General features: G+C 39.2%; 1 protein-coding gene across 3 annotated transcripts; it reads right to left on the bottom strand.

Moving 5' to 3' along the window:
* Window positions 1-1,180: 1,180 nt before the first annotated feature.
* MTFMT (mitochondrial methionyl-tRNA formyltransferase) lies at window positions 1,181-24,503 on the bottom strand. 3 transcript variants are annotated; one of them, XR_016392076.1, is made up of 11 exons: window positions 22,028-24,503; window positions 19,935-20,144; window positions 18,329-18,451; window positions 16,488-16,590; window positions 15,280-15,355; window positions 12,029-12,120; window positions 5,527-5,605; window positions 4,587-4,669; window positions 3,199-3,415; window positions 1,642-1,817; window positions 1,181-1,277 (listed from the first exon to the last, which is right to left on the bottom strand). XR_016392076.1 is itself a non-coding variant. In XM_022579767.2 (9 exons), the coding sequence occupies exons 1-9, from the start codon at window positions 22,456-22,458 to the stop codon at window positions 3,230-3,232; spliced, it is 1,383 nt and encodes a 460-aa protein (XP_022435475.2). In that variant the 5' UTR covers window positions 22,459-24,503; the 3' UTR covers window positions 2,880-3,229. The 3 variants fall into 3 exon arrangements, 2 of the variants coding, with proteins under 2 accessions (XP_022435475.2, XP_089763234.1); XM_022579767.2 differs by lacking the exons at window positions 1,181-1,277; window positions 1,642-1,817 and having other exon boundaries at window positions 2,880-3,415; XM_089907108.1 differs by lacking the exons at window positions 1,181-1,277; window positions 1,642-1,817; window positions 19,935-20,144 and having other exon boundaries at window positions 2,880-3,415.
* Window positions 24,504-25,419: the final 916 nt, after the last annotated feature.

Genomic DNA, 25,419 nt, shown 5'->3' with positions numbered 1-25,419 from the left:
CTGAGAAATCAGAATTTAAAAAAATTTATTTTGGTTGTGCCACACACGGCATGTGGGATCTTAGTTCCCCAAGCAGGGATTGAACCTGTGCCCCCTACAGTGGAAGCAGAGTACTAACCACTGGACCACCAGGGAATTCCCAGAATTTAAATTTTTTAAAATTTGTCCTGGGTCACCCAACTAGCCATGAGGAACTGAACTGTTTTGAGCCTGATGTTTTTTCAGCAATGACAAGAATCAAAATAGAAGCATCTTGCACAAGGAGGCAATGTGTTTGCAAATCCATCCTTTCAGCCAGAGTGCAGAAAAGGCTGTGTTCCATCCTTTCTGGGAGGACCCCGGACCTAAGGCCCAACATGTGGCCCCATGTGTACCTCTTGCTAGTTAAAGCTGTTACTACTCTAACATACAAATTATTTGTTGAGTGTGATCAAATGCAGATTCCCATATCCAGAGATTCTGATTCAAGCGCCGGAGTAGGGCCCAGGAATCTACATTTTAAACAAGTACTCCAGGTGATTCTGGTTCAGATGAGAAACTGCTCAGCCATACTGGGTTGTGGTCTCTACAGGGGGCCTGAAAGAGTGGGTCATCTCATTTCCTGAGGCCTATCTGGGATGTGCACCATTTAATTTTTCAAAGAATTGGCTGTTAACATAGAGATGGCATTCTAAACCTGGTGTTTGTCTTCCAGTCCCATGATGGGCTTGAGGCTCCCTGGATGGGAAACTGCCCTCTATGAGATGGGCCTTGCACTCCTGACTCAAGATTTCATACGTATAAACGGTATTTCATGTTGTCCTAAGTGTACCAACCACGTCAATCATGATGACCAGCTTCCCTTTCCAGCTCACACAGCCTCACCCACAGCCCCCTACTTGGCATTAGGCTGAATTGTTTATGCAGGTGGCATCACTGGACTGGGGTAGGCCTTGACTCACAGTCTGGCCAAGGGCTAGGGGTGGTCTGGCAAAAAGATTCTGCCCAGCAAGGGCAATGGTAATAGGCTAAACAATCAGATAGGCTCCACCAAGAATGCAGGGAGGCAGACCTGAGACCATTTACCACCATGTAGTAAGAAATGAGAACTTATAGCAGAAATCTGTGCCCTCACTAAGGTTCCCCACTCCCCGTGGCAATGTCTGAGTGGGTACCTCCCGAGATTCCCTGCAGAAATCACCAGTAAGCTCCCAGGCGACACTGACTCTCGTTCTCTCTGAATTCCATAACGTGAACTTAGTGCCTGGAGAGGGGAGCGAGTGCTCAATACACATCAACTGAAAAACAACAACAAAAAGGCACTTTCACACAGTCATTGATTCTCAAAACTATTTGGGGAGTGTTCTTTTTTATCTTCAGCCCCATTTCACATATGAGGAAACTAAAGTTCAGTGATTTTTAGTAACTTGTTAGAGATCAAAGAGCTAATCAGTGGTGAAGCCAAAACTCTCCATAAGAATATAATAACCAACTGATAACTCAAGTTCTTACTCCCACAGCAAAATCTTTTAAACCATTTCCCCCACCCCCATTAACTGCTGCCATAGTTCATATCTTCATGTTTCTAACCTCCCAACAGATCTTCCTGCCCCAGGTTTTACCTCCAATCTACCTTCCACTCCACCACCAGAGTTAACTTACCAAAATGCAAATCAGTAGTCGTGTCACTTCCTTGATTGTCTATTGCACTACAAGACAAAGGTCCAAATTCTCATGGTCTTCAAGCCCTCCATGATCTGGTCTTCCAGACTCATCTCCATCGTTCTACTCCATTTCTATCAATTCTTCCGGTTTCTTTAAAACACAGCTCTTTTTTCCTGTGTTTAACATGCCATTTGTTTCTCTTCCACGATCCACCATTAGCGTTCTCCAAGCCATCTACATATACACTTACGGAAGTGTATAACTAGCTCATACGCGGAAGAGTGCATAGCAAATTTATGGTTTAAAGAATGATAATAAAAGGCAATCATGTTCCCAGTTTAAGAACCACGTTACCAACCCCCTACGGGATAGTGTTCTTGTATGCCTCTGTTCCTCTGCACATGCTAGAATCTTCTTCCAGGGCTTAGTCTGCATAATGAACTCATCATTTGGAACCTCAGATTCAGCTTTGCCTCCTCTGGGAAGCCTCCAATGACTCCCTTGAGGGTGACTTACTGCTTCCACTATACCTTCATTATGGCATTTATAACAGTATTATATTTGCTTATGCTTGCCTCCCCAGGAGATTGAACACACCAAATATTATTTAATCTCTGAATCTCCAGCAATCAGCATAAAGTCTGGGTACACTGCAAGTGTTCAATAAATAGGATGTTTACACAACCTGGTTTGCCTGGGAGAGTCCTGTTTATGCCTGTTGTCCAGAAACAATTAATATAACCTGCTTGTTTTTACTCATGAACATGTCCTAATTTAGATGACCAATTATCTGATCACGCTATCAATAAATGCTGTTGAATGGACGAATTAATGATTGCAGAAAGATTTTAACTGATAGAATCTAGGCAGGAAAAGCTGATTATGTAAAGATATTTAAAAATTCAACAGCTGGCCACTGCACCTCCTTCCTCCTCCAGAAGGGCCTGACTCTCCTGGAGACGGAGATGAGTTTGCACAGACCAGATGCTCAATAACCTTTACTGCACAAATACGTTGAAGAATGTTACTGTATTCCTACGTTAAGAAAATCTAGATGTAAAATCTGAATTTATTGGACAGATCAATGTGACACAGATTATTACACATTATGAATGTTTATGACTTGGTGAGAACTAGATGGTAGCTAAATTTAAAGAGCTGACTTTACTCCTTGTTGAAAATCCAAAATGCAGATTAAACACTACTGAAATGGTAACATAGTCAATGGGGACACATGATTTTTAAAATTTAATAGATGCACTTTTTAAAAGAACCTCTCCTCAGTATATACACATAACAGTTAGTTGTACTTGCTCTTAGGGAAAGATACAATCTCCATGAATCTGATATTATAAATAAAAATTTAATTTAAAGTTTCTTTTGTTATTGAAATAGAAAAAGCTGTTTTTAACTACTGTTAAATGAAAAGTGGAAAGTGAGGTAATTCATCTTTTTGACAATAATCTTTCCTTCCAACAGTGTCATCTTCTCTGAAAGTCAAGGTAATTCCTTGTAAATAAGGCTTTTAACAAATTACAAGTATGTAGTAGGTACCTGTCCATCTTCTTCCTAACTACTTGGTGCACTATTGCATAGCAACAATTTTTTTTTCCTGCTTCTTCTTCAGTGGAAGTCTGAGAGTCTGAAATCTGCACTGGCTTGGTTGAGCCAGGGAATTTTTTTGGTACCAGGGATGTAAATATCCATTGTAGAAATCAGTAGCTGTTAGTGTTTTCTTGAGCATCACTGATCGAACACCAATCCAGCCATCCTAAAGGGCAAAAGACAAATAGTGAATACGCGGTGCTGGCAAAACTGGTGGTAAATTTTAGTTTATAAAACTTTTATCATGAAAAAAATAAACCAACAAATCTTTACTAAATGCCAGGCTACAAATAGCACTAAGTAACATATATGATTCTTTGACTCTAAAAGTTTATTACCGAGGAGTGATAACAAATGTATAGACCTATTTAAATCTATTTAAACATAGACAGGGAAGAATAAAAAGGTACGTTGTATCTGTGTGGTGCTTGACAGTTTTCAGAGTATGTCCATGTATCTTATTGTTACTGGTTGTCAAAATACAAGCACTCTAAAAAGTAGGCAGATCCAATATTATCCCCAGAGAAAACTGATTTTACAAGAGAAAACTGATGCCCAGAGAGTGTGAGTGATTTGTCCAAGGTGACATAACTGGTGGGACTCAAACTCACATGTTGAGATAACCCACTTCTTCTATGAGAGCAAACTGTGGATTTGCAGTATAGATGTATACAGACCCAGACATATGCACCCAGTGCTATTCCAGAATAAGTTGAAGAGAGGTTGCTGTAGGCATTCTGTATCTACAGTCTTGTGTAGGTCAGATCAATCTATCACACATTTTAAATACTCTTTCTTGAGCATGGAACATTGCACATAAATACCACATGAAGGAAAATACTCAGGAAATGGAAGGAACATGGAACACTTCTCAGGATAATGCCATTGTCTTAAAAATGATAATGGTTTCAAAGTCATTTTAAATAGTTAAGAAATCTCCTCTCTAGCCACATTAAACAGTAGAAGCAAGTAGGATACAGGCACTGTTGTAGTTCAGTGAGATACTCTGACATTACTATTTTTTTGTGATAGTCCTATTAACAAGATGACTTGTTAATTAAATTGGATTACTGAGAATATACAAGTTTCTTTTGAGAAAGAACTAAAGTTACTGAATCTTCTTTCATGGTCTGAGTAATAATAACACCTTGGTAAAACTTCATCTCTTGAAAAAAATTATACTAGAGATTCTACTATTTCTTAAGAAAATTAAACTGTCCATTGGCTCAATCTGATGGGCAGGCAGTTGAGTGAAGTCTCAGCTCAAAATGACAAATGATATCAACTATAAACTCAGTAAAACAAGTGTGATAATGTGAAACTAAAGGAAAATGTACCTTGCAACAAACCAGCAGTATTTGTGACTGTCTGTGGTATATTACTGATCCTGGAATAACAGCCTGTCCTGTTAATTTTGGATCTAAAGACAGGGGAGGGGAAAAGAGGGATATGAGAGAGAGAATAAATAATTATGCAACTTCACGATGCTTCTTAAAAATCAAAAAACATTCTGCAAGACAGTACTAATATCGGAGGGTACACATCTGCTGATGCCCTGACTTTGTAATCTAAAACTTACGATAGAGCTGTGGTGCTCTGTGTGTATCTTGAACCCAAAGGGAAGCTTTCCATACACACAAGAAGCTATGAGTCCTTTACCCAGTGTCCCAGAGATCAATCTAAAATGTTGAATCTAGAAGTTTTGACCATTTGGGGGAAATAACTAGCTACCAGTGGAGAGACATACAGGAGACTTAGGATCTAAGCTGGCCCTTCCATCCATGACTAAACAAGTTCCAATTCCCAGATTTCTGGGGAACTCTCTGCCTTTGTGGCTCACATTCCTTCAGTCCACCAGGATGGGAGGGCACTGATGGGCCTCTGAATGGACCAGGGTCATGAAATGCTACACCCTGGCCTAAGATTCTCACTGAGGTGCCCAGAGATTTTCATTATGATATTCACCAGAATGAAATCAACCTAGGCACTCTGCATTCCCTGAAAACCTTAATATAGGGAATCACAGAGCTTAAAATGGGATAGTAACACTGATCTGCCTACTTCTCAGGTTCTTACGATGATCAGAAGAGAAAATACACGTGAATGGACACTGTAAAGAATAAGACTATAAATGAATGTAAAGTATTACCATTATTGAACTGAAACAAGCTAAAAGAATCCTTATTTTTAGTAAATGGGACCTATGGTAAAACAGACACATTTTCAAATAGACTATACTGAAAACATTTTCCATGTCAGCTATTCAAAAATAAGTACCAGTGAGGACTGAACTATTAACTTCTACCACATCCAGGAGTTTAATGGTACTATTCATCCAGAGTGTCTGCAACGGAATCTGCAAACAAGATGAAAGAAGGATGATAAATAAATACACTCAACCCTGAAACCCTTTTCAACTACTATTTTGTGTTAATCCGGTCTGACTTCTCTCCCAATTACAGAGGAATTGGGAGCTCAGTCTCTAAACCTTACGGAATAGAACATAACATGACCCTCTACATCAGTCTCCAGGATTCATTAGATCTTAAAATTAAACACTATTTTAAAATCAATGTTTATATCTTCATTAATACTTCTAGTTAAAAATCATGCTCATTTTAAAAAATGCAAGCATTACAACAACTATATTAAAAAAAAATTAGAATGTGAAAGTATTCTGTACTCCCATCCCCAGAGGTAACCACTGCTAATAGTTCAATGTGTATATCCTTGTATTTTTCCTACAAATATAATTATCACAAAAATCTAGAACATACTGTTTGACAAGGAACTTTTTTTACTTAACCATAAGCTGTGGACAAATTTTCATCAGTACACACTTATCTATTTCACTCTTTAATCTGCTGCACAGTATTCCACTTTATAAAATGTACCATAATTTATGCAACAAATGCCTTTATGATGGATATTTCATAACACATTACAAAATTATGAAAAATTTTAAATGTGATAACAAATAGCCTGGTAGATATATCTTTGAGGACTTTTATATTTCTGGAGAATAGTTGTTTTTTAAGTGGACCACCAGGGTTAAAGAGTATCAACATTTTATTGTTAAACTGCCTTGATAAGAGAAGAAAAATGACAGTTTATTGCTGTCTATTATTAGTGAGGCTGAGGAGCAGTCCATATCTACCTGCACATTTTATTTATTTCTTAGGCCTATTTATGCCCTTTGCCCATTAAAAAAAAAACAAAAACAACAACAACAAAATCTGAGTTATTCATCTCTTTCTTATTAATTTGTGAAAGGCTTTTATATTTTTAGGAAATTAGCCCTTTAGTTCTCAGACGTATTATGAATATTTTTCTAGTTTGTTGACTTTAAATATTGGGTAATTTTTTTCCATGCATAATTTTTTAATTTTATGGAGTAATATTTATCACTCTTCTCTCATGACTTCATTGGTTCATGTCATGCTTAAAAAGGCCTATCCACGTTTATCAAATATTATAAAATTATTCAACTGTTCTTTTTCCCAGTTCTTTGTGGTTTCATTTTTTGAAAACACTTAAATCCTTGATCCATCTAGATTTTATTTTGATTTGAAAAGGTGAGACTTGAGGGTTCCCCCTTTTAAAGGCTGACCAGCTGTCCCAACACTATTTATTGAATAATCCATCTCACCCTTCCCCTCAGTGTGAAATGTTACCTTTATTACATTTTGATTTAAATAGGCTAACAGAAATTAACACACACCAGGAAATAAGTTCTCTCAAATTCCTGAAGTAAAGAAACAGATTTTCAGACTGCAGTTCACTCCTCTATTTCATAGACGAGGATAGTGAGGCCCAGAGAAGTGCAGCTGTTTTCCCAAGGTGACACAGCTAGTTAGTGGCAGAGCCAAGGATCAGAATCTATGCTTTCTCATTCTCAGCTCAGTGCTCTTTTGATGACATTCTCTAATGAGGACATTTTACTTTCAGAACAGTTAGGTTATTTCAAAGATGTGAACGATTAATCAGAGAATTAAAGAAATCAGAATTAAGTAAATTTGAAGAAAAGTATTCACAACCTTATATATGTCATACTTTGGTAAAATATCCTCTTCTATAATTTGCTTATTTTTCTTTCATCTGCTTCTAATAAAAGTTATGAAATGACTTTCATGTGTGCAACTTTTTTCTTTCAAAGAACTCAAAATACTTCTGAAACATAATTACTGTTTGAAAAATGTCTATATTTACTGAGAACTATAAATATGATAGGTATAAAATCAGAATATCCCCTTCTTGTTCTTGAGGTAAAGCTCATCTTCACCTTATCATCAGAGCACTGAAGAAAGGAAAGTGATGGTAAGAAAACAGTCATTTCTGTGCCCACTGTCATTATTGTCAAAATCATATGTTGGCGTGGATTTAAATTCACAGTTTATCTCCTTCGATCTTGACAGTTGTGGACCAGGTCATTAACCCCATTTTAGAGAGAGAAAAGCGGAAGCTCATGGTTAATACATGCCAACTCTAGGAATCAAATTTCACCTTCTGGCTCCAAGATAGGAACTCCTTCTGTTGTAGCACAAGAATTTCTCAGTGGAGAGGAAAGGTGAATTGCAGAAGATAAGAATTATTATGCAGTGTTTAACTTTTTGGGGAACTGTCAAACTGTTTTCTAAAGCAGCTGCCCCATTTTACATTTCTACCAACAATGAATGAGGGTTCCAAATTTCTCCATGTCCCTGTCAACGCTTGTTATTGTCTTTTTAAAAATTACAGTAATCCTAGTGAGTGTGAAGTGGTATCTCAGTATAGTTTTGATTTGCATTTCCCTAATGACTAATGAAATTATCTTTTCATATGCGTAGTGGCCATTTATATATTTTCTTAGGATAAGTGTCTATGTAGATCCTTTCCTGATTTTCTAATCATGTTATTTATCTTTTTGCTATAAAAGTTCTTTATAGGGCTTCCCTGGTGGCGCAGTGGTTGAGAGTCCGCCTGCCGACGCAGGGGACACGGGTTCGTATCCCGGTCCAGGAAGATCCCACATGCCGTGGAGCGGCTGGGCCCATGAGCCATGGCCGCTGAGCCTGCGCGTCCGGAGCCTGTGCTCCACAACGGGAGAGGCCACAACAGTGAGAGGCCCGCGTACCGCAAAAAAAAAAAAAAAAAGTTCTTTATATACTCTGGATACTAGACCCTCATCAGATATATGATTTGCAAATATCTTCTTTTATTATGTAGGTTGTCTTTTCATTTTCTTGTTAGTGTTCTTTGAAGCCCAATGGTTTTAAATTTTGAAGTCCAATTTCTCTATTTTTAGTTCGTTGCTTATGCTTCAGGCATTATATCTAAGAACCACTGCCTACTTCAAGGTCATGAAGATATGCCCCTATATCTTCTTCCAAGAGTTTTCATAGTTTCAGCTCTTACATTTAGGTTTCTGATCCATTTAGAGTTCATTTTTATATGTGGTATGAGGTAGGGGTCCAAATCCATTTCTTCTGATTGTGGATATCCAGTTGTCCAAGCACCATGCGGTAAAAAGATTATTCTTTCCCCATCAAATTGCCTTGGCACCCTTATCAAAAATCAAGTGATCATAAATGTATGGGTTTATTTCTGGACTCTGAATTCTATCCCATTGAGCTTTGTGTCTCTGTCAGTATCACACTGCCTTGATTACTGCAGCATTGTAGTAAATTTTGAAATCAGGAACTATGCGTCCTGACTTCATAGGAACTTTGAAATTGGAACTTCGCTCTTCTTTTTCAAGATTTTCTGTCTATTCTGGGCCTCTTGGGATTCCATATGAATTTTAGGATAAGCCTGTCAATTTCTGCAAAGAAGTCAACTAGGAATTTTATAGGAATTGTGTTCAGTCTGTAGATCAATTTGGGGAATAGTGCCGTCTTAACAATATTAAGTCTTCGAATCCATAAACACAGAGGCCCTTCCATTTACTTAGGTCTTCTTTACTGTTTATTAGCCCTATTAGTTTTGGGGGGTGGAATTATTTATAATTTTCTATATATAAGATTACACCATCTGCAAATATAGTTTTACATTGTTCCTTTTTTCTTGCCTAATCACCCCGGCTATAACCTCCAGTACAATGTTGAATAGAAGTGGTGAGAGTGGACATCTTGGTCTTGTTCCTGATCTTAGAGGGAACACTTTCAATCTTTCGCCATCAAATATGATGTTAGATTTGGATTTTTTTGTAGATATTCTTCATCAGGTTGAGGAAGTTCCCATCTATTCTTAGTTTGTTGAACATTTTTATCATGAAAAGGTACTGGATTTTTCAAATGCTGTTTCTGCACCTACTGAGATAATTATGTGGCTTTTGTCCTTTATTAATATGGTATATTACGTGGATTGATTTTTGTATGTTGAACCAGCCTTACATTCCTGGGCTACATCCCACTTGGTCATAGTGTATAATCCTTTTCTACATGTTGTTTGATTCACTTTGCTAATTCTGTTAAGGATTTTTGCCTCTATATTAATAGGGGCTATTGATTTGTAGTTTTCTTTTCTTGTAAAATCTTTATCTGGTTTAGCTTACTTGACTTTTGTACTAGCTGCTCCCTCTGCCTGGAATGGTCTTTTCCTTACCTTGGCATGACTTGCTCCTTATTGTCTTTCAGACCTCAGCTTAAATGTCAGTTCAAAGTGGCCGTCCCCATTTAGATAACCAGTCTAAAATAGCCACCAGTTAATCTATCACGTTATTTTAATTTTCATCAAAGAGCTTATCACACCATCTGATATTTTTCTTATTTATTTGTTTCTGTCTTCTCACATCACCTCTAATACCTAGAACAATGCCTGACATATAATAGGCTTTCAATAAATATTTTGTTTAATGAATGAATAAGAGCAGATATCATTTAATGAGTACCTACTCAGATACTGTACTAGATGCTTTATATACATTATATCATTCTAATTTTCAAATGAACTAACTAAAGCTCAGAGATTAAATAACCTTCTCAAGTCTACAAAGCTAGGAAGTAGCAGAGAGAAGATGGAACCCTGCTCCGTCTGGCTCTAAAGTCAATGTTCCTTGCCCTATGCCGTTCTCTTACAGTGGGGAAAGTACAGGGTTTGACGTCAGGCAGATCTGGTTCAAAACCTGACTCTCACTAACTAGCAATGTGACCTTGAGCAACATTCAACAGCCATTCACTGAGTATCTTCTTTAAGCCTCAATTTCATTAACGTAAAATGGGATAATACCCATAACAGGAGGCTGTAATCCTCACCGAAGAACCTGGCATGCTACAGATATTCAATGGCAGTTCTCCATTTTAACCTACAGAGGAGGTCCATTAAAAACCCCACACTTGGTAGACTCAGAGTTCCAACAACATAAGATGCTATCAAAATGAAGGGAAAAAAACCCAATAAATTTGTCAAAGAACTGAGAATTTAATTCAGATATTTTAACAAGTTATTACAACTAGATTTTATATGCCATATGTAAAAATCAAGGATTTAAGAATTCAGTTGTAAAAAATGGGCCAAAGGCAGAAAGACATACTAGTAAAAGCATTGGACTAGGAGTTAGAAGATTTAGGTTCATTATTCAGTGACTGGGCACCCGAAGTTAGTCACTTCATTTTCATTCTCCTCATCTATGAAACAGGATAATAAAATTTGGCTATGGGAGATGGCAAAATATCTATTTTAAAGTACTTTGTGAATTCTAAGGCCCCTATTAAAACTTGAAATTTAAAGAATATTTAAAAAATGAATGTCATATATTCAAAAGAACTGAAACAGAGACTCAAACAGATATGTGTACACCCAAGTTCATGAAGCATTATTCACATTAGCTAAAAGGTAGAAACAACCCAAATGTCCATCGATAGACAAATGCATAAACAAAATGTGCTATATACATACAATGGAATATTATTCAGACTAAAAAAGGAATGACATTCTGATACATGGTACAACATGAATGAAACTTGAAAACATTATGCTAGGTGAGATAAGCCAGACACAGAAGGATAAATATTGTATGATTCCACTTATATGAGGTACCTATAAAAGGCAGATTCATAGAGACAGGAAGTAGAATAGTGATTACCAGGGACTGTGGGGCGGGGGGAATGAGGAGTTGTTATTTAATGGGTATAGAGTTTCAGTTTGAGATGATGAAAAAGTTCTGGAAATGGATACTGGTGATGGTTGCATAACAATGTAAATGTACTTAATGCCACTGAAGTATACACTTAAAAATGGTTTAAATGGTAAATTTTATGTTATATATATTTTATCCCAATAAAAAAGTAGTTTCTTTTTTTAACATCTTTATTGGAGTATAATTGCTTTACAGTGTTGTGTTAGTTTCTGCTGCATAACAAAATGAATCAGCTGTATGTATACATATATCCCCATATCCCCTCCCTCGTGAGCCTCCCTCCACCCTCCTTATCCCACCCCTCCTAGTGGTCGCAAAGCACAGAGCAGATCTCCCTGGGCCATGAAGCTGCTTCCCGCTAGCTATCTATTTTACATTTGGTGTTGTATATATGTCAGTGCTACTCTCTCACTTCGTCCCAGCTTACCCGTCCCCCTCCCCTTGTCCTCAAGTCCATTCTCTACTGTGTCTTTATTCCTGTCCTGCTCCTAGGTTCAAAAGAACCAAAAAATAGTTATTTAAAAATAAATGAACTTCAGGATCCTTTGGTTTTATGAGATTTATTCCTAAATTAAAATATTTCAAAAGTAAATTACACACACACACACACACACACACTCACACACACAATTAGGTAAAACTGCAATTTGACTTCCAACTTACTATATTTCCAATGGCACGATGAAGTCTGAATATTTGCTCTGAAGTTTGTTCCTCCCATTTTATACAGCTGGTAGCAGCAGAAATCTTAGGGGCTATAAGATAAAGCCAATAGCAAGAATGAATATCAGATCAGTGACCATAAATTGGTAATTACTGATACTGAATGACAGATACAAGAGAATTCATTATATTATTTTCTCAACTTTTGTATGTTTTAAATTTTCCATAATATAAGATATACACATACATACATAGTAAATAAAAGTACTAGAAGAAAACATGGGTAAACTTCTTTATAACCTAGGAATAGAAAAAGTTCTTCTATGACTCAAAATCCAGAAGCAATTAAAGAATGATAAATGTGACTACAAAAAATTAAACTTTTGTAAGACAAAAAGAAATGTCATAAATCAAGCCAAAAAACAAATGACAAACAAGTTATTTGCAACTTATATCACAGTACTTTATATCTGTTTATATATATTCCATGAGAGATATATCTATAATAAATATAAATATTTATATGTAATTACTATATATATATGTGTTATATATATTTATATTATATTTAGGAGTACTTTGTAACTATTATATAGGTTTATTTATATCTATTACACAAAGTACTCCTAAAAACTGAGACAAAAAAGACCAAAAACCAGATAGAAAAATGGGCAAAAGATATAACAGACCCTTCTCAGAAAAAAAGAAATGCAAATAGTCCTTAAACATATGAAAAGCTCTTCAGGGCTTTCCTGGTGGCGCAGTGGCTGAGAGTCCGCCTGCTGATGCAGGGGACACGGGTTCGAGCCCTGGTCCAGGAAGATCCCACATGCCGCGGAGTGGCTGGGCCCGTGAGCCATGGCTGCTGAGCCTGCGCGTCCGGAGCCTGTGCTCCTCAACGGGAGAGGCCACAACAGTGAGAGGCCCGCGTGCCGCAAAAAAAAATAATAATAATAATAATTAGTTGTAAAGAGGAAAATGCAACCCTGAAAATTAAAAACAAACTGAAACAAAGGAACTTAACTATATATCAAACTAGATAACAAAACCACATGGAAAAAATAATTATCTCCAGTAAGTTTTGAACATAGTACTCTGACTATATACCCTTCGTAGAATATATTTTAAAAAACTGCAGGAAAAAAAAAACTGCAGAAAAATCTTAACTCTCACTTAGTAGTTACACTTTCTGTAGTGATATTGGTGTTGTAATCTTGAAATTATTTTATGCACAGCAAATAAAAAACAGGTCAGCATTGATTTTAAAAAGATTTTCTGTGTAAGAGAAAATACCAGAAAAACCCTGTACTTTAAAATTTGAATCAGAAACAATATGAGCTCAAATATATTTTTTTAAAGGCTTTACTGAATTTGTTACAATACTGCTTCTGTTTTATGTTTTGTTTTTTTGGCCCTGAGGCATGTGGGATCCCCCAACCAGGGATTGAACCTGCACCCCCTGCATTGGAACGTGAAGTCTTAACCACTGGACAGCCAGGGAAGTCCCTGAACTCAAACATTTTTTAAAAATATAATGCCTACCCTTCTCCACTAACACTTCATTTTGGAACACATCATTGTATTAGACGGTTTCTAAATACTATCCCCCAACTAAAATAAACAAGGGAGAGGTGGCTGATTCCAACATGGGACAGAGAATTTACAAGGTGAGCCTGGGACATTTTGCGATAGAAACAAGGAAGCGCTCAAAAACTAGCTGGGGGTGGAGGGATATCAAAAGGATTCAGGAGCCAACTTTAAGAGGCTACCTCTAGCTAAATTTGGGACAACTTGAGCAGCACAAAGCATTATGAATGTAATTAACTATAAAACACAGTAAATAAAAATCCACAAGTCAAATGACTAAAAAAACTCACCCGCCACCATAATTGAAGGTGATTATGGCACCAACTCCCTATTTTAAAAATTGATAATTAGAGAAAGAATTAAGCATTTATCCTGCCATTTTAGGATGAATTAAAATTCATCCGCAATTAATAAGGAAAAGCTCTTCTTTACAGAACAATGCCAACTATTAAATATAAAAGGAATTGGAAAATCACCATTTTGATTTTCATTGAAATAATTCATTCAGGGAAGGAGCATCAATCCATGCTAAAACTGTTACGTGAAAGGCTAGTGGGGAACCGGATATTTGCATGGTGCCAAAGTATTACCCCAGGGATTACCTGCCATTTGCAAAGGGAGAAACACATCTTTACACTGGAAAGATCTGGTGGTGGTCACCACCTCCACCAAGTGATCAAATTTAGCTTCACTAGCCTAGATGCAACCTGGTATTATGGCTTATTGATATGACTCCCTAAGACTGTAGGGGACGGAGGCGGGGCTTCTCCGAGTAGATCCTTTAAACAGTTTTAACTTTTGAGTCATGTAAATGTCTTACATAGTCAAGAAATAAAATTACATCATAAATAAAAATAAAAAGCAACCCTTAAGGTTAAAAAACAAACTGAAACAAATATCACTGGAACGCAATATCATCTATGAAATACTTTCCACAAACTTTAAGCCCGAATCTCATCAAGCCTTTAGAACTTCCGATTTACAGGAACTTTAAGGGCTAGAAAAACACATTAAACAACACTGGAAGGAAAGAGACAATTGGCCTGGTCTCTTCAAAAAGTTAATGACATGGAGGGAAAAAAATAGTGGAGGAATTACTCTAATGAGACTAAAGAGACATACAACTAATTATAATTGGATCCTAGTTTGAAAAAATATACAGCTATAAAATATGTTTTTAGAGTGTCAGGAAAATTTAAATACGGACTGGCTATTCGATGCTATTAGGGAACTGTTCATTTTTCCTAGGAGATGCATGTTGAAATATTTAGGGATGAAAGGTCATGATGCATACTTCCAAATGGTATAGCAAAAATTAAAATATATATGCTACATAAACACATATATAAAGAAAATATGGCCAAACATTAATAATTGTTGACTCTGGGTTAAACAGGTATTCACTGTCTTTCAACTTACCTTTGTGTTTGGTACTTTTCAATATAAAGAATAGAGAAAATTGTTCTTATCTTTCATAAGGCTAAATGTGAAGAGGGAGAGAGACCCCTTACCAATCATTCTCTGGAAAAGGACATGCAAGTGGACATTCAATCTTTAGTCAAAATTAAGGGAAACTTGCAAGTGAGGAAGCCACAGTATTCAGATGCCATCACAACAAACAAAACCTTAGGAAACATGTAAGAGTCTCTGCCATCTGCACTTACCATGTGTCACCCCCTCGGCTGGCTGCTGCCTTCCATTGTTCAAACTTTCAGGCAAAGTTTTCAAAACTGAAATAAGCTTAAAAAAAAAGAGAGTAATATATTCAGGATGAAAAGAACGAAAGCAGAAATACATTACAATTCAGCACCATGAAATTACAGCTTTAAGAGCTGTGTGGCAGGGTAAAGCAGTAAATTGGCTTAAGCTGTGAGGATCCATCTACTTGGTGGAGTTTCAGTGGAGATGTTGCTCTCTGTAGAGTACAGGTCATTGATTTCCTTCCAGAGAATGCTGAGCCTCGACTGGCTATCAGAACAGCCGGTGCTCGGCCATCCACACTCTCACTCTCACTCTGAAGGAAGGCAGGGGGGACTTCGTACTCTGGAGTCACATAGTTCTGGGTTCAAATCCCAGTTCTACCACCTGCTAGCTGTGTCACTGTGGAAAAGTTATTTTACTTGTCTGTGGCCTTCAATGTCATTATCTATAAAACAGTTGAAAGCAATAGCTACCTCAAAGGTTTCTTGCGAAGGTAAAAAAAAAAATGTCTATGAAAGTATCTAAAACAGTCTTGGCACACAAGCCAGTGCTCAATAAACGACAGACACTATAATAACAGCATTTCCGAGGTGAGTGCCTAGAATGGGAAGCATCATCTATACAGCGGGGGGTGGGGTGGAGGGGGGTTCCGCTACAGAAAATTCAGTTCAGATGAAAATCATTAATTGGGTCATTAAGCCTTTATTCACACCCTATTTTATGCAGACTCCAAAAAAACTCTCAGAGTTCATTCACAGCTAGGGGGTCAGCAGAATTCCAATGGTACAGATGCAAATGACTGGAACACAGGCACAGAAGTGGGAGGAAAACAGAGACTTACTTAGGAAATGATGTTAGTTCAGTTCGACAGGGGTGAATGGTACATCTGTGAGACTAAGGAGAGTGAAAATGGGAAGAATAGTCTAAAAGCCTCACCATGAAATGTAACAGACCATATAAAATCACATATTTCATTCAAAAGCTTTGATTAAGTACATACTCTGTGTAAATTCTCAAAGACTCACATAAGATCACAAAAGCCATGCTAATTTTTAGGAAGCCAGGAATAGAAACCACTTTTTAAAGAGAAGCTTAGAATCACACATCATAAAATTGTTCTTTTCATCATAACCACTTAGGAAACAAGCAGGGGGATATTGGAAAACTGTACCATGTTGGCACCCAGTCTTGACAGCACTGCTTCCAAATCCTTTGTGGTGCTCTTGGGTGGTACAGGAACCGTTTCCTGTTTGAGAATTGGGCCTACATCAAACCTACCAAAAAATCAAAAGCAAATAATAACATGATTACTGACTATTTCTTAAGATCAATATGTTTGTCTACATGAATGTTTATATACCACAAGGATAGTTTTTTTGTTTGTTCAGGTGGGTTTTGTTTTGTTTTTTTAGGCCACACAGTGCGGCTTATGGGATCTTAGTTCCCTGACCAGGGATCGAACCTGGGCCCGCTGCAGTGGAAGTGCAGAGTCCTAACCACTGGAAGGCCAGGAAATTCCCCCACAAGGATAGTTTGACCGTGGCCATGAATGTGACTATTAGCCATTGGCAAGGGAGAAATGTAAGTTTGAAAGAAGGGAGAGCAACATTAGCATGTTACTAATATCACTTTAGTCTATCAACTAGATAGTTTAAGCGCATTAACTTTTCACCATTCTCTGCATTTTCATCTGCTTTATTCTTAAGTACCATTTTCTGGTCATTTATGGAGTCAATACTTGAGCTTAACAAAATTAAATTCTAATACAGTCATTTTACTAAATTATTAAAATTTTAAAAATTAAAATCCATAAAATTAAAAAAAAAGAAAGAAGGGAGAGCAAAATCTGGCCTATATTTAGATTTTAGGTTTATTTTTTCACAAAGGAAAAAAGGTTGTATATCAGGGATTTAATTGCAACTACAAATAATTCTATCATTAGTAGTAAATAGTACGAAAAAAATCTCTAATTATATAATGAAAGTACGGAGCAAAGATATGTTTTCCAAGGAAGTACAACTAGGAATTTACAATGATTCCTTCCTGTATTTCCTTTCTCAAAGGACAAGCATTTTGCCTGAATTATAATCAATAGTGATTATAAGTAGGTGCAAGGGTATTTGCATTCCCATAAGTCTTATATTCAATATTTTATATCAAGCTCTGCAAATATTGGCCATCAGCTTTTATTAGAAATATATTTTGTTTTAAATACTTAACTTTGTGGTCTGTTAACTCTATTTTTAACCTATGAGCTTTAATAAAATGCTTATTATGAAAAGTTACAAACATTCCAAAAACAGAATGAACAGTCTAAGGAATCGCCATATACACATCTCCCAGATTTGAGAATTACCAAAGTTTCGCCACTCTAGTTTCATCTGCCCCTCCTCTCTTTTTTTTTTTTTTTGAAGTAAGTTAAAGCAAATCCCAGATATTGACTTGGTCTTGTGAACTTGTGAATTTTTCTTTTCTATGGGGACGTTAGGTGATAATAGGCAGAGGCATAATACACTCCTAAAACAATTTAAAATAATTGTTTCTTAGATTGTAGGTATAATCTTAAACATTTAAGACAATTATATAACACATTGGTATACAACATATTCTTACTTCAGGTTCCAAAAAATTTTTGACCATAGAAACCAAAGCCAGCAGAACAGAGATTCATAACTAATATACAAAAATCCATCTCTCATCTACACAACATCGTTTATAGAAATCCAGTTGTTAATAATTTATTTCAATTAACAAGTTTAAAGAGACACTGTGTAAATGCCAAAACACATGTGGTTTATGTTAGAAACCAGGAAGAAACCCAGGAGTTAGAGAAATTAGTACTCTAGTAAACTCTAATTTATTACTAATTTCTAACTCCTGATTAGAAATTAGGAGTTAGAAATTAGTAATAAATTAGAGTGATTAGTACCCACTCATCCACCTCCACTTCCCCCCAGGCAGACTGACATCAACATTCAACATCACAAAAAGTCTCAAGAAAATATGCTCTACCTTTTAGGTCTAATTTGCATAATCGTTACTCCAGCAACTGTGTCTCCGTGCAAGACCGTATGGATTATAGGGGCTGGACCACGCCACCTCGGGAGGCAACTGGGATGGACATTCAAGATGCCACTGAGTCAGAAAAGGCAGGAAATTAGTATGCAAGTGGGCTTTTTACCATTTAATTTACTGCTACCTAAACTAATATGCACTTTTCATCATTAAACTTGCCCAGAAATGTTGAAAAACAGTTAAATCTAGTCTCATACCAACTGAAGCAGGAGTCAGAGCTAAGTTCAACTTTCTTACCATAAGAGACCAATGAAACTCAATTAAAAAAAGAGCAGGAACAACTATTCATTGTTCTGAAGATGTTCCAGCTTCGCAATTCGAGACATAGCTCGCAATGTCTGGGAGTTTTTAAAGACAAAAAATGTGTTTTTTACTATATGAGAAAAACCACTCAAATCCAATCGTGCATCTCATGGATGATGTGAATTATACGTATAGCTTAGTTACATAATTACCCTCACTTCACTTAGTTTGTATATAGAGTTCCTAAAACAAGCTTCTTAAATCCCCATCTAATGATTTATTCACCTTTGCTGTTTATCCCTATACACCTTTCACCCATTAATGAGCAATTTTAATAATTTACTCATCTGTCATTAGTTTAATGTCTCCATCAGCATGAGTATACACTTGACAGTGCATATGTGTATATATATATTCTAAATTCCACTGTTCAGCCCAGTCTCATTCCTCCAACAAATATTTACTGAGCACAATCCATGTTCTGGCACTAAGTGCTGGGGATATAAGCAACAGTGAACCACACAGAAAAAAAAAAATTCTGCCCTCACAGGCCAATATAAGGACTTGACTTGTATTCTGAGCAAGATGGAAAACCACCAGAGAATTTTGAGCAGAGTGACATGATCTGACTTATGTTTTAAAAGGATCACTTTGGTGTTGGGTGGTAAAAGACTGAGAGGGCCAAAGACAAAAGTGGAGACCACTTAGGAGGCTACTGCAGTATGACAGCCAAGAGTGGTGGCAGAGGAAGTGATGAGAATCAGACATTCTAGAGAGATTTCAAAGGCACAGCCAATAGGATTTCCTGATAGATTGGATGCGTGGTGTGAGATAAGGAATTAAGAATAATGCCAAGGCTTTGGGTCCGAGCAACTTAAAGGATGGAGTTACCATGTACTGAGATGAAGATTTTGGGAAGGAGCAGGTTTTGGGGTGAAAGTTCAGGAATGTTGTTTTGGACATCTTACATGTAAGGTGCCTATCAGACATCCAAGCAGAGCTGCGGAGGAGGCAGTGGGTATCAGGGGCCTGGAGTTCAGGGAGAGATCTGAACTGGAGGGACACATCTGGGAGTTATTAGCATACATATGGAATTTAAATGAGGGTGGGTGAGAGCCCATAGATAGTGATAAAGAGTATCACACATTTTAACAATTCATGCCACTAATAAAACCTTTTATTTTAAGAGAAAATACTAAAGAAAGCAGAATTAAGTTCAAGTTAATGCACTTTATAGATACCAGATCCATATATAAAGACCGAGGTCTCTACACTGTTTTTCCTTACAAATAAAACTTACTAGGGAAATTTAAGAATAAGAGCCTCACTCAAAAGCCGGCCAAATGAAGCTACCACTCCAACATCATATTCTCCAGATCCCACATCTGGCCACTCATACACTGGAAGCTGAGATTGGACAGCATATTGCTTCACCGGCAGTCTTTTTGGTGATGGGGAGGGAACTGTGACCACCTCCAAGTTTTCAATTAACTCTTCCCCTTTGTTTTCCCTAAATTGGAAAGATTAGAAGAAAATGTGACAGTGTTAAGACAATGTCGGAAAGCTAAACTACTTCACGCATTTCTAAGGCATTTTTATGATTAAATTAACAAAGCATTTAAGGGTAAATGATTAAAACTAGTGCAACTGAGAGACTAAAGCTTTATTTTTATTTAATTTTAATTGTTTTAAATTTAAAGAGCCACAAGTGGCTACTGGCCACTGTTTGGACTGTTATGGTTGTAGAAATTTCCTGTGCATGCAGAAACATATACAGTACAGACATCTTACACAATTGTAATATTATATATACTGTCCTGCATTTTGTTTTTTTCTCTTAACACTATGTATGCTATTATGTGAGTCTTTTTAAAAAATGGGTTAAATATACACTTGCTTGTATATGCATCAAACATTTCTAGAACAGGAAACTGAAAACAGTGGCTATCTTTGAAGAGAACTGGGGACTGGGAGAAAGAGATGGAAGGGACTGACTTTCCATTTTATATCTTTTGAATTTTTTACTATAACCACGTTATTCAAACAATACTTAAAAAATATATATATATACATATATGTGTGTGTATATATATATATATATACACACACACACACACACACCATGGGCATCATTCCATGACATTATATGTAGCACTACCTCATTTTTTTAACCTGCTGCAAAGTATTCCAGTGCCTGGGGCTGTTTATTTATTTATTTAGCAGGTACTGACTGCATCATGCAGGTACATCATCATAAATGTTGAGGATTTATGAGAAAAGGAATAGACAGGAGGGCCCAAAAGAAAAAGTGCAGAAGTACTGGAGCTGCCAAGTGAAGCATCAGCAGAAGCGTCAGGATACATGCAGTGAGAGATGCAGGAGGCCATACACGGAAAGTAGCATGTAGAGAGTGTATTACGGAGGTGTGCAAAGGGAACATGTGTGAAGGAAGTGTTTCAGGGTGTGTTACAGAGGGGAGTGTGTGAAGGGGGAAATACAAGGGGATTCATGAATGAGTCAACATCAGGGTCTGCTGGGAAGTATTTGTAGAGAAGACTTGATGGAGGGAGATGACAGAAATGAGTGTGAGGGTGCATCAGGAAAAAACGGAGTGGGGAAATAAAAAATGGAGGCTGGGGAAAGGAGACAGAGCAGGATATATGGGCATAGCCACCACATACCATGGACTTTCAGGACAGGCTGGATCTCAATTATTTTTGTCCAGGAAACACAATTTGTTAAATTTTAGAAATACTAAATGTATACCTAAGAGTTCTGATTTATAAATTTATTCATAGGAAAACAGTTCGTTTTTGTACTATGTCTTCATTTCAGTCTCAGAAAACTGGATCCGGTTGTATACAGGGAGGCGATGGGGAGCGAAGGCGTGAGGCAAGCGTGTGCAGAGGGATGGATGCCTGTGCCTGGGAAGAAGCCCAAAGGATTAGGTGATACAAATCAGGTGAGTAGGAGGAAGTGGAAAGGGGAGGTCTTTGAAGTCAGAGCCCGTTTTAGTACCAACCTGCTCAGCTGATGACCCTGGGCAATCTCTTAACCTCTCTGGGCTACGGTTTACATGCTAAACGGGCAGGGAGGTGGTGGGACTGGACGGAGGTGATGCAGGTAAAGCAATGAGCGCGGCCTTGGCACCGCGGGGCGGCCGGTGGCGCTCAGAGCGCGGAAAGAGTCGGGCGTGTAGACCGGACGGGACCAGGCGGGCGCCCAAGGGCTGACCGAGCACCTTCCGGGAGCCCGGAGACGCCGAGATCTGGGCCCACACCCCTCCGGCGCAGCTGCTTTCCCCGACTAGGAGTCCAAACCCTCGAGGCCGGCCGCAGTGGCTCCCCAGCCGCGTCCTCGACACCCGGGCCTCCCAGTCCCTGGCCCCTGTACCTGGCGGCCTGCAGCGCCCGCAGCGTTTCGCGGGCGAACTGGTCAGTGCCGAAAAAGAGCACCCGCCAAGGCGGCTTCTCGCGGACTCGAGCGCCCCGGCCGTCCTCCCCGCCAGAGGATCCGCTCAGGCCGAGCAGGGTTCGCCACTGAGGGCTCGGCCTCCTGCCCGCGCCGCCGCCGCCGCCGCTGCCGCCGCCGCCTGGCAGGGGCCCCCAGCAGCAGCGTACCAGAACCCTCATTGCCTCCGCGGGCGGCCCACCCTGCGCAGGCGCGTTGTGGTGGGGGGAGCAGGAGCTAGGCAGGAGGGGCGGGGCCGGGGAGGAAACCCGATGGGCGAGGTCTTTCAGCGACTGGGGCGGGGCTTGCCTGATTGCAGGCGCGGCAGATGAAGGAATTTGCCGGTTCAAGTGCCCCCGTGACTTTTGTTGCATTTGTTTGCACGATTTAGCCAATCTCCCCAAACAACTCTTTTGGAACAAATCATATGTGTTTTCAGACGACGAAATCTCATTTATTTATTTCTGTATCATTTTCTCAGCCATTATAACTAATATTTACTAGAAGCCATGCTTTGGCTAAGCATTTTATATATCTGTTAGTTTAGTTAATCCTCATATCAACTATACCAGGTAGATATTATTACAACCATTTTACTGAAGAGGATCTGAGGCTCCGTGAAATTAAGGTAATTACCTATGTAGGATCCTCACAGCTAGCCCCATGTAGCTCCAAACTCTGTGATCCTAACCATTTGGCCTTCATAGCAATCCTATGTACTAGGGAAGTCAATGTCCCCTTTTTGCCCCTGAGGAAACGGAGGCTTAATTCTTGTTCGTAGTCACTCTGGTGAATCAAAGCCTGCTCTTGCCCGTACCCCGTGGGTTCCCTCCCACACCGAGGGATATCATAGAAGAGACTCTTAAGGAAAATGGGCAGGGGAAGCTGTCCTCAGAAGACCTCTAAAGATCTTTAGTGCTTAGATTCTGTATTCCTGAGGCCTATGCACTGGCCTTCTCCTTGAGGATGGTCACACATCCTGGCTGTTGAGTGGAGACCAGATTCTCTTCTAGTTTTACTGCCCTCCCCACCTCTCTTCCTCTCTAAATGTTATCCATTCTTCAATGCCAAGGTCAGACATCCTTCCTGAAGACTTGAGCTCTTGCTTGCATGGACTTAATGTCTTTCTCTATGTGCCCTTTTAATGCTCTGTGGGGACCTCTGCTTCTCACACAATTTGGAATTACTGAGGGAGTTGTCTAATGTATGCATAGACATTGACAAATTCACCTGTGTGTTGAATAGAAAAGAGAGAGGCAAAGAGGAAGGGAGGGAGTGTATTTCCAGTGATTCTGTTCATCTGATCATATATGAGATGAGGAGCTAACTGAGATCCCAACCTTCTATTCCTACAATCAAGTTCTCTTCTAGTATCCTCTCTTAGGGTAAGTGAAATATGATTCTAATATTTTAAAAATGGTCTTTTCCCATACAACATGATCTATAAATACAACCCAAATACTCATTTAGGTTTTCACCTTAGACTCTGGCTGCTGTCTAAAGAGTGACTCTTCGTATTTGTCTTTATGTAATTTCTCTCCTTGAGTTAGAGAGCCTGAATTATGCTACAATTTATTTTTGGCAGCCCAAATTCTCCACAGGTAGCCCCGCCCCACAGAGCTGCCTTGAGCCACTCACAGCGCCCTCTGCTGAGCACATACCGACGGCTCAGTCTGAAGGGCCAACGCCAATCTGTTTTCTTTCCTCCATAGAGTTGGCTCCTACCGCCGACATCTAATTTTCTAGTGGGTGGTCTTTTGATTTTTAGTAAACTTATTTTTTAAAAACTGAACATGATTTTATTGTAACGGCTTAAGTTTTCCCAGGATGCTAAAATGGAAATCTTTCTGAAACTCTTGGTGGTAAATTGGGTTTGTATTGGGGGTGGGGGAGTCCATTTCCAAGCCCAGACAAATCCACGTCTGGAGCTACTATAAAGCACACAGAGAAAATGAGGACGTTAGCTCCTAACGGCAAGGAGTTTTAGGTAAGAAGTTAAGACGCCCAGAAAGCACATCCAAGAGGACTGGGCTATAATAGAACCCAGATAATGCTAATTTGGCTGGTGCTCCAGTTTCCAGAAATTTCTCTCCCCTGATGAATGGAGTATGTCTGCATTTGAATCAGTGAAATTACTCCAGTTTCTGAGTCTGGGTGACAAGAGGTTGACAGAGAGGAAGAACTGCTTGGTGGTAACCATGATGACTTTCAGCTTTGCTTTGAAACTGAAGTGATGAGACAAGCAAGTGGAGATGTTTGGTAGAAATCTAGAATGTGGGACTGGCTTCCACGACTAGGGCGGGTGAGAGAGCTGATCCTGGAGTGTGAGGAAGCAGGAAACATCCCCTCTCCCTCTTCCCCATCATCCCACCCTAAACCTATGTGTGTATGATTTCTGAGGAGTCGGGAGACCTGCCACAGAGAGAGAGAGAGAGAGAGAGAGAGAGAGAGAGTGTGTGTGTGTGTGTGTAATTAGCCCATTGGTGTTGAGAGTCAAAAAGGGGAGCAGCCGGAGCCCTGGGAAAGATGAAGCAGGGGCATGAGAGGAAAATGGTCAGAAGGACTTCCCCCATGGTCCAGTGTTTAAGACTTGCGCTTCCACTGCGGGGGGCAAGTGTTCAATGCCTGGTCGGGGAAGTGCCATATGCCGCGCGGTGAGGCCAAAAAAGGCGGGGGGGGGGGGGGGGGGGGGAGGAGATTCTGGTTGGTATGTGGCTGATGCTTGAGTCCACAGAATTCCTGCATGTGCCCTGGGAGGCAATGCCACATGTGACCAGGGGGAGAGTTGCCATACACAGACATCGCGCCAATATCAGCGGCAGGAACTGAACGGAGGGACGCAGGCCAGTGATGCCTTCTGGGATGTGGCCCCTTAGTGCGAAGTTCCATATACGGCCATCTACTGCCTGTGGTTGCATCAGAATCCCACAAGGGGGCGCTGCGCACTAATTTCCCATCACAGCGTGGTGGACAATTACACACGCTTCAGAGCTTCTGACTCCCGTTTGTCTGTCTGACTGTCTGTGTTGTTAGGGCCCTTTGTGGTCTCAGTAGATATCACTTCCTAACTTGTCCAGCTGCTCTGTAAAGCAGCAAGGCCACCCGCTAGGGAAGGACCGGGACATGCTGGCCACCCCCATCTCTTAACACCCGCCTCAGCTCTTACAGATAATACACAAATGTTAAAGAGGCAGTTCTATGCAACAGATTCTCTCCCACCAGGGTGGCCTGGGATGCCTTTCCGTCCCAGGGAAGAGCTTAAGAGGCAGTGTGGGCCCACAGGACTGGGTGTCCTTGAGGAGAGAGACTGGAGAGGTTACATGACAGCTGAAGGA

The sequence above is a fragment of the Delphinapterus leucas genome, chromosome 2 (genome assembly GCF_059928025.1).
Source record: "Delphinapterus leucas isolate spDelLeu-1000000601 "Yukka" chromosome 2, BTC_Dleu_Yukka2, whole genome shotgun sequence".
In the NCBI taxonomy this organism is placed as follows: Eukaryota; Metazoa; Chordata; class Mammalia; order Artiodactyla; family Monodontidae; genus Delphinapterus; species Delphinapterus leucas.
This window is presented reverse-complemented; position numbering and strand designations above follow the sequence as displayed.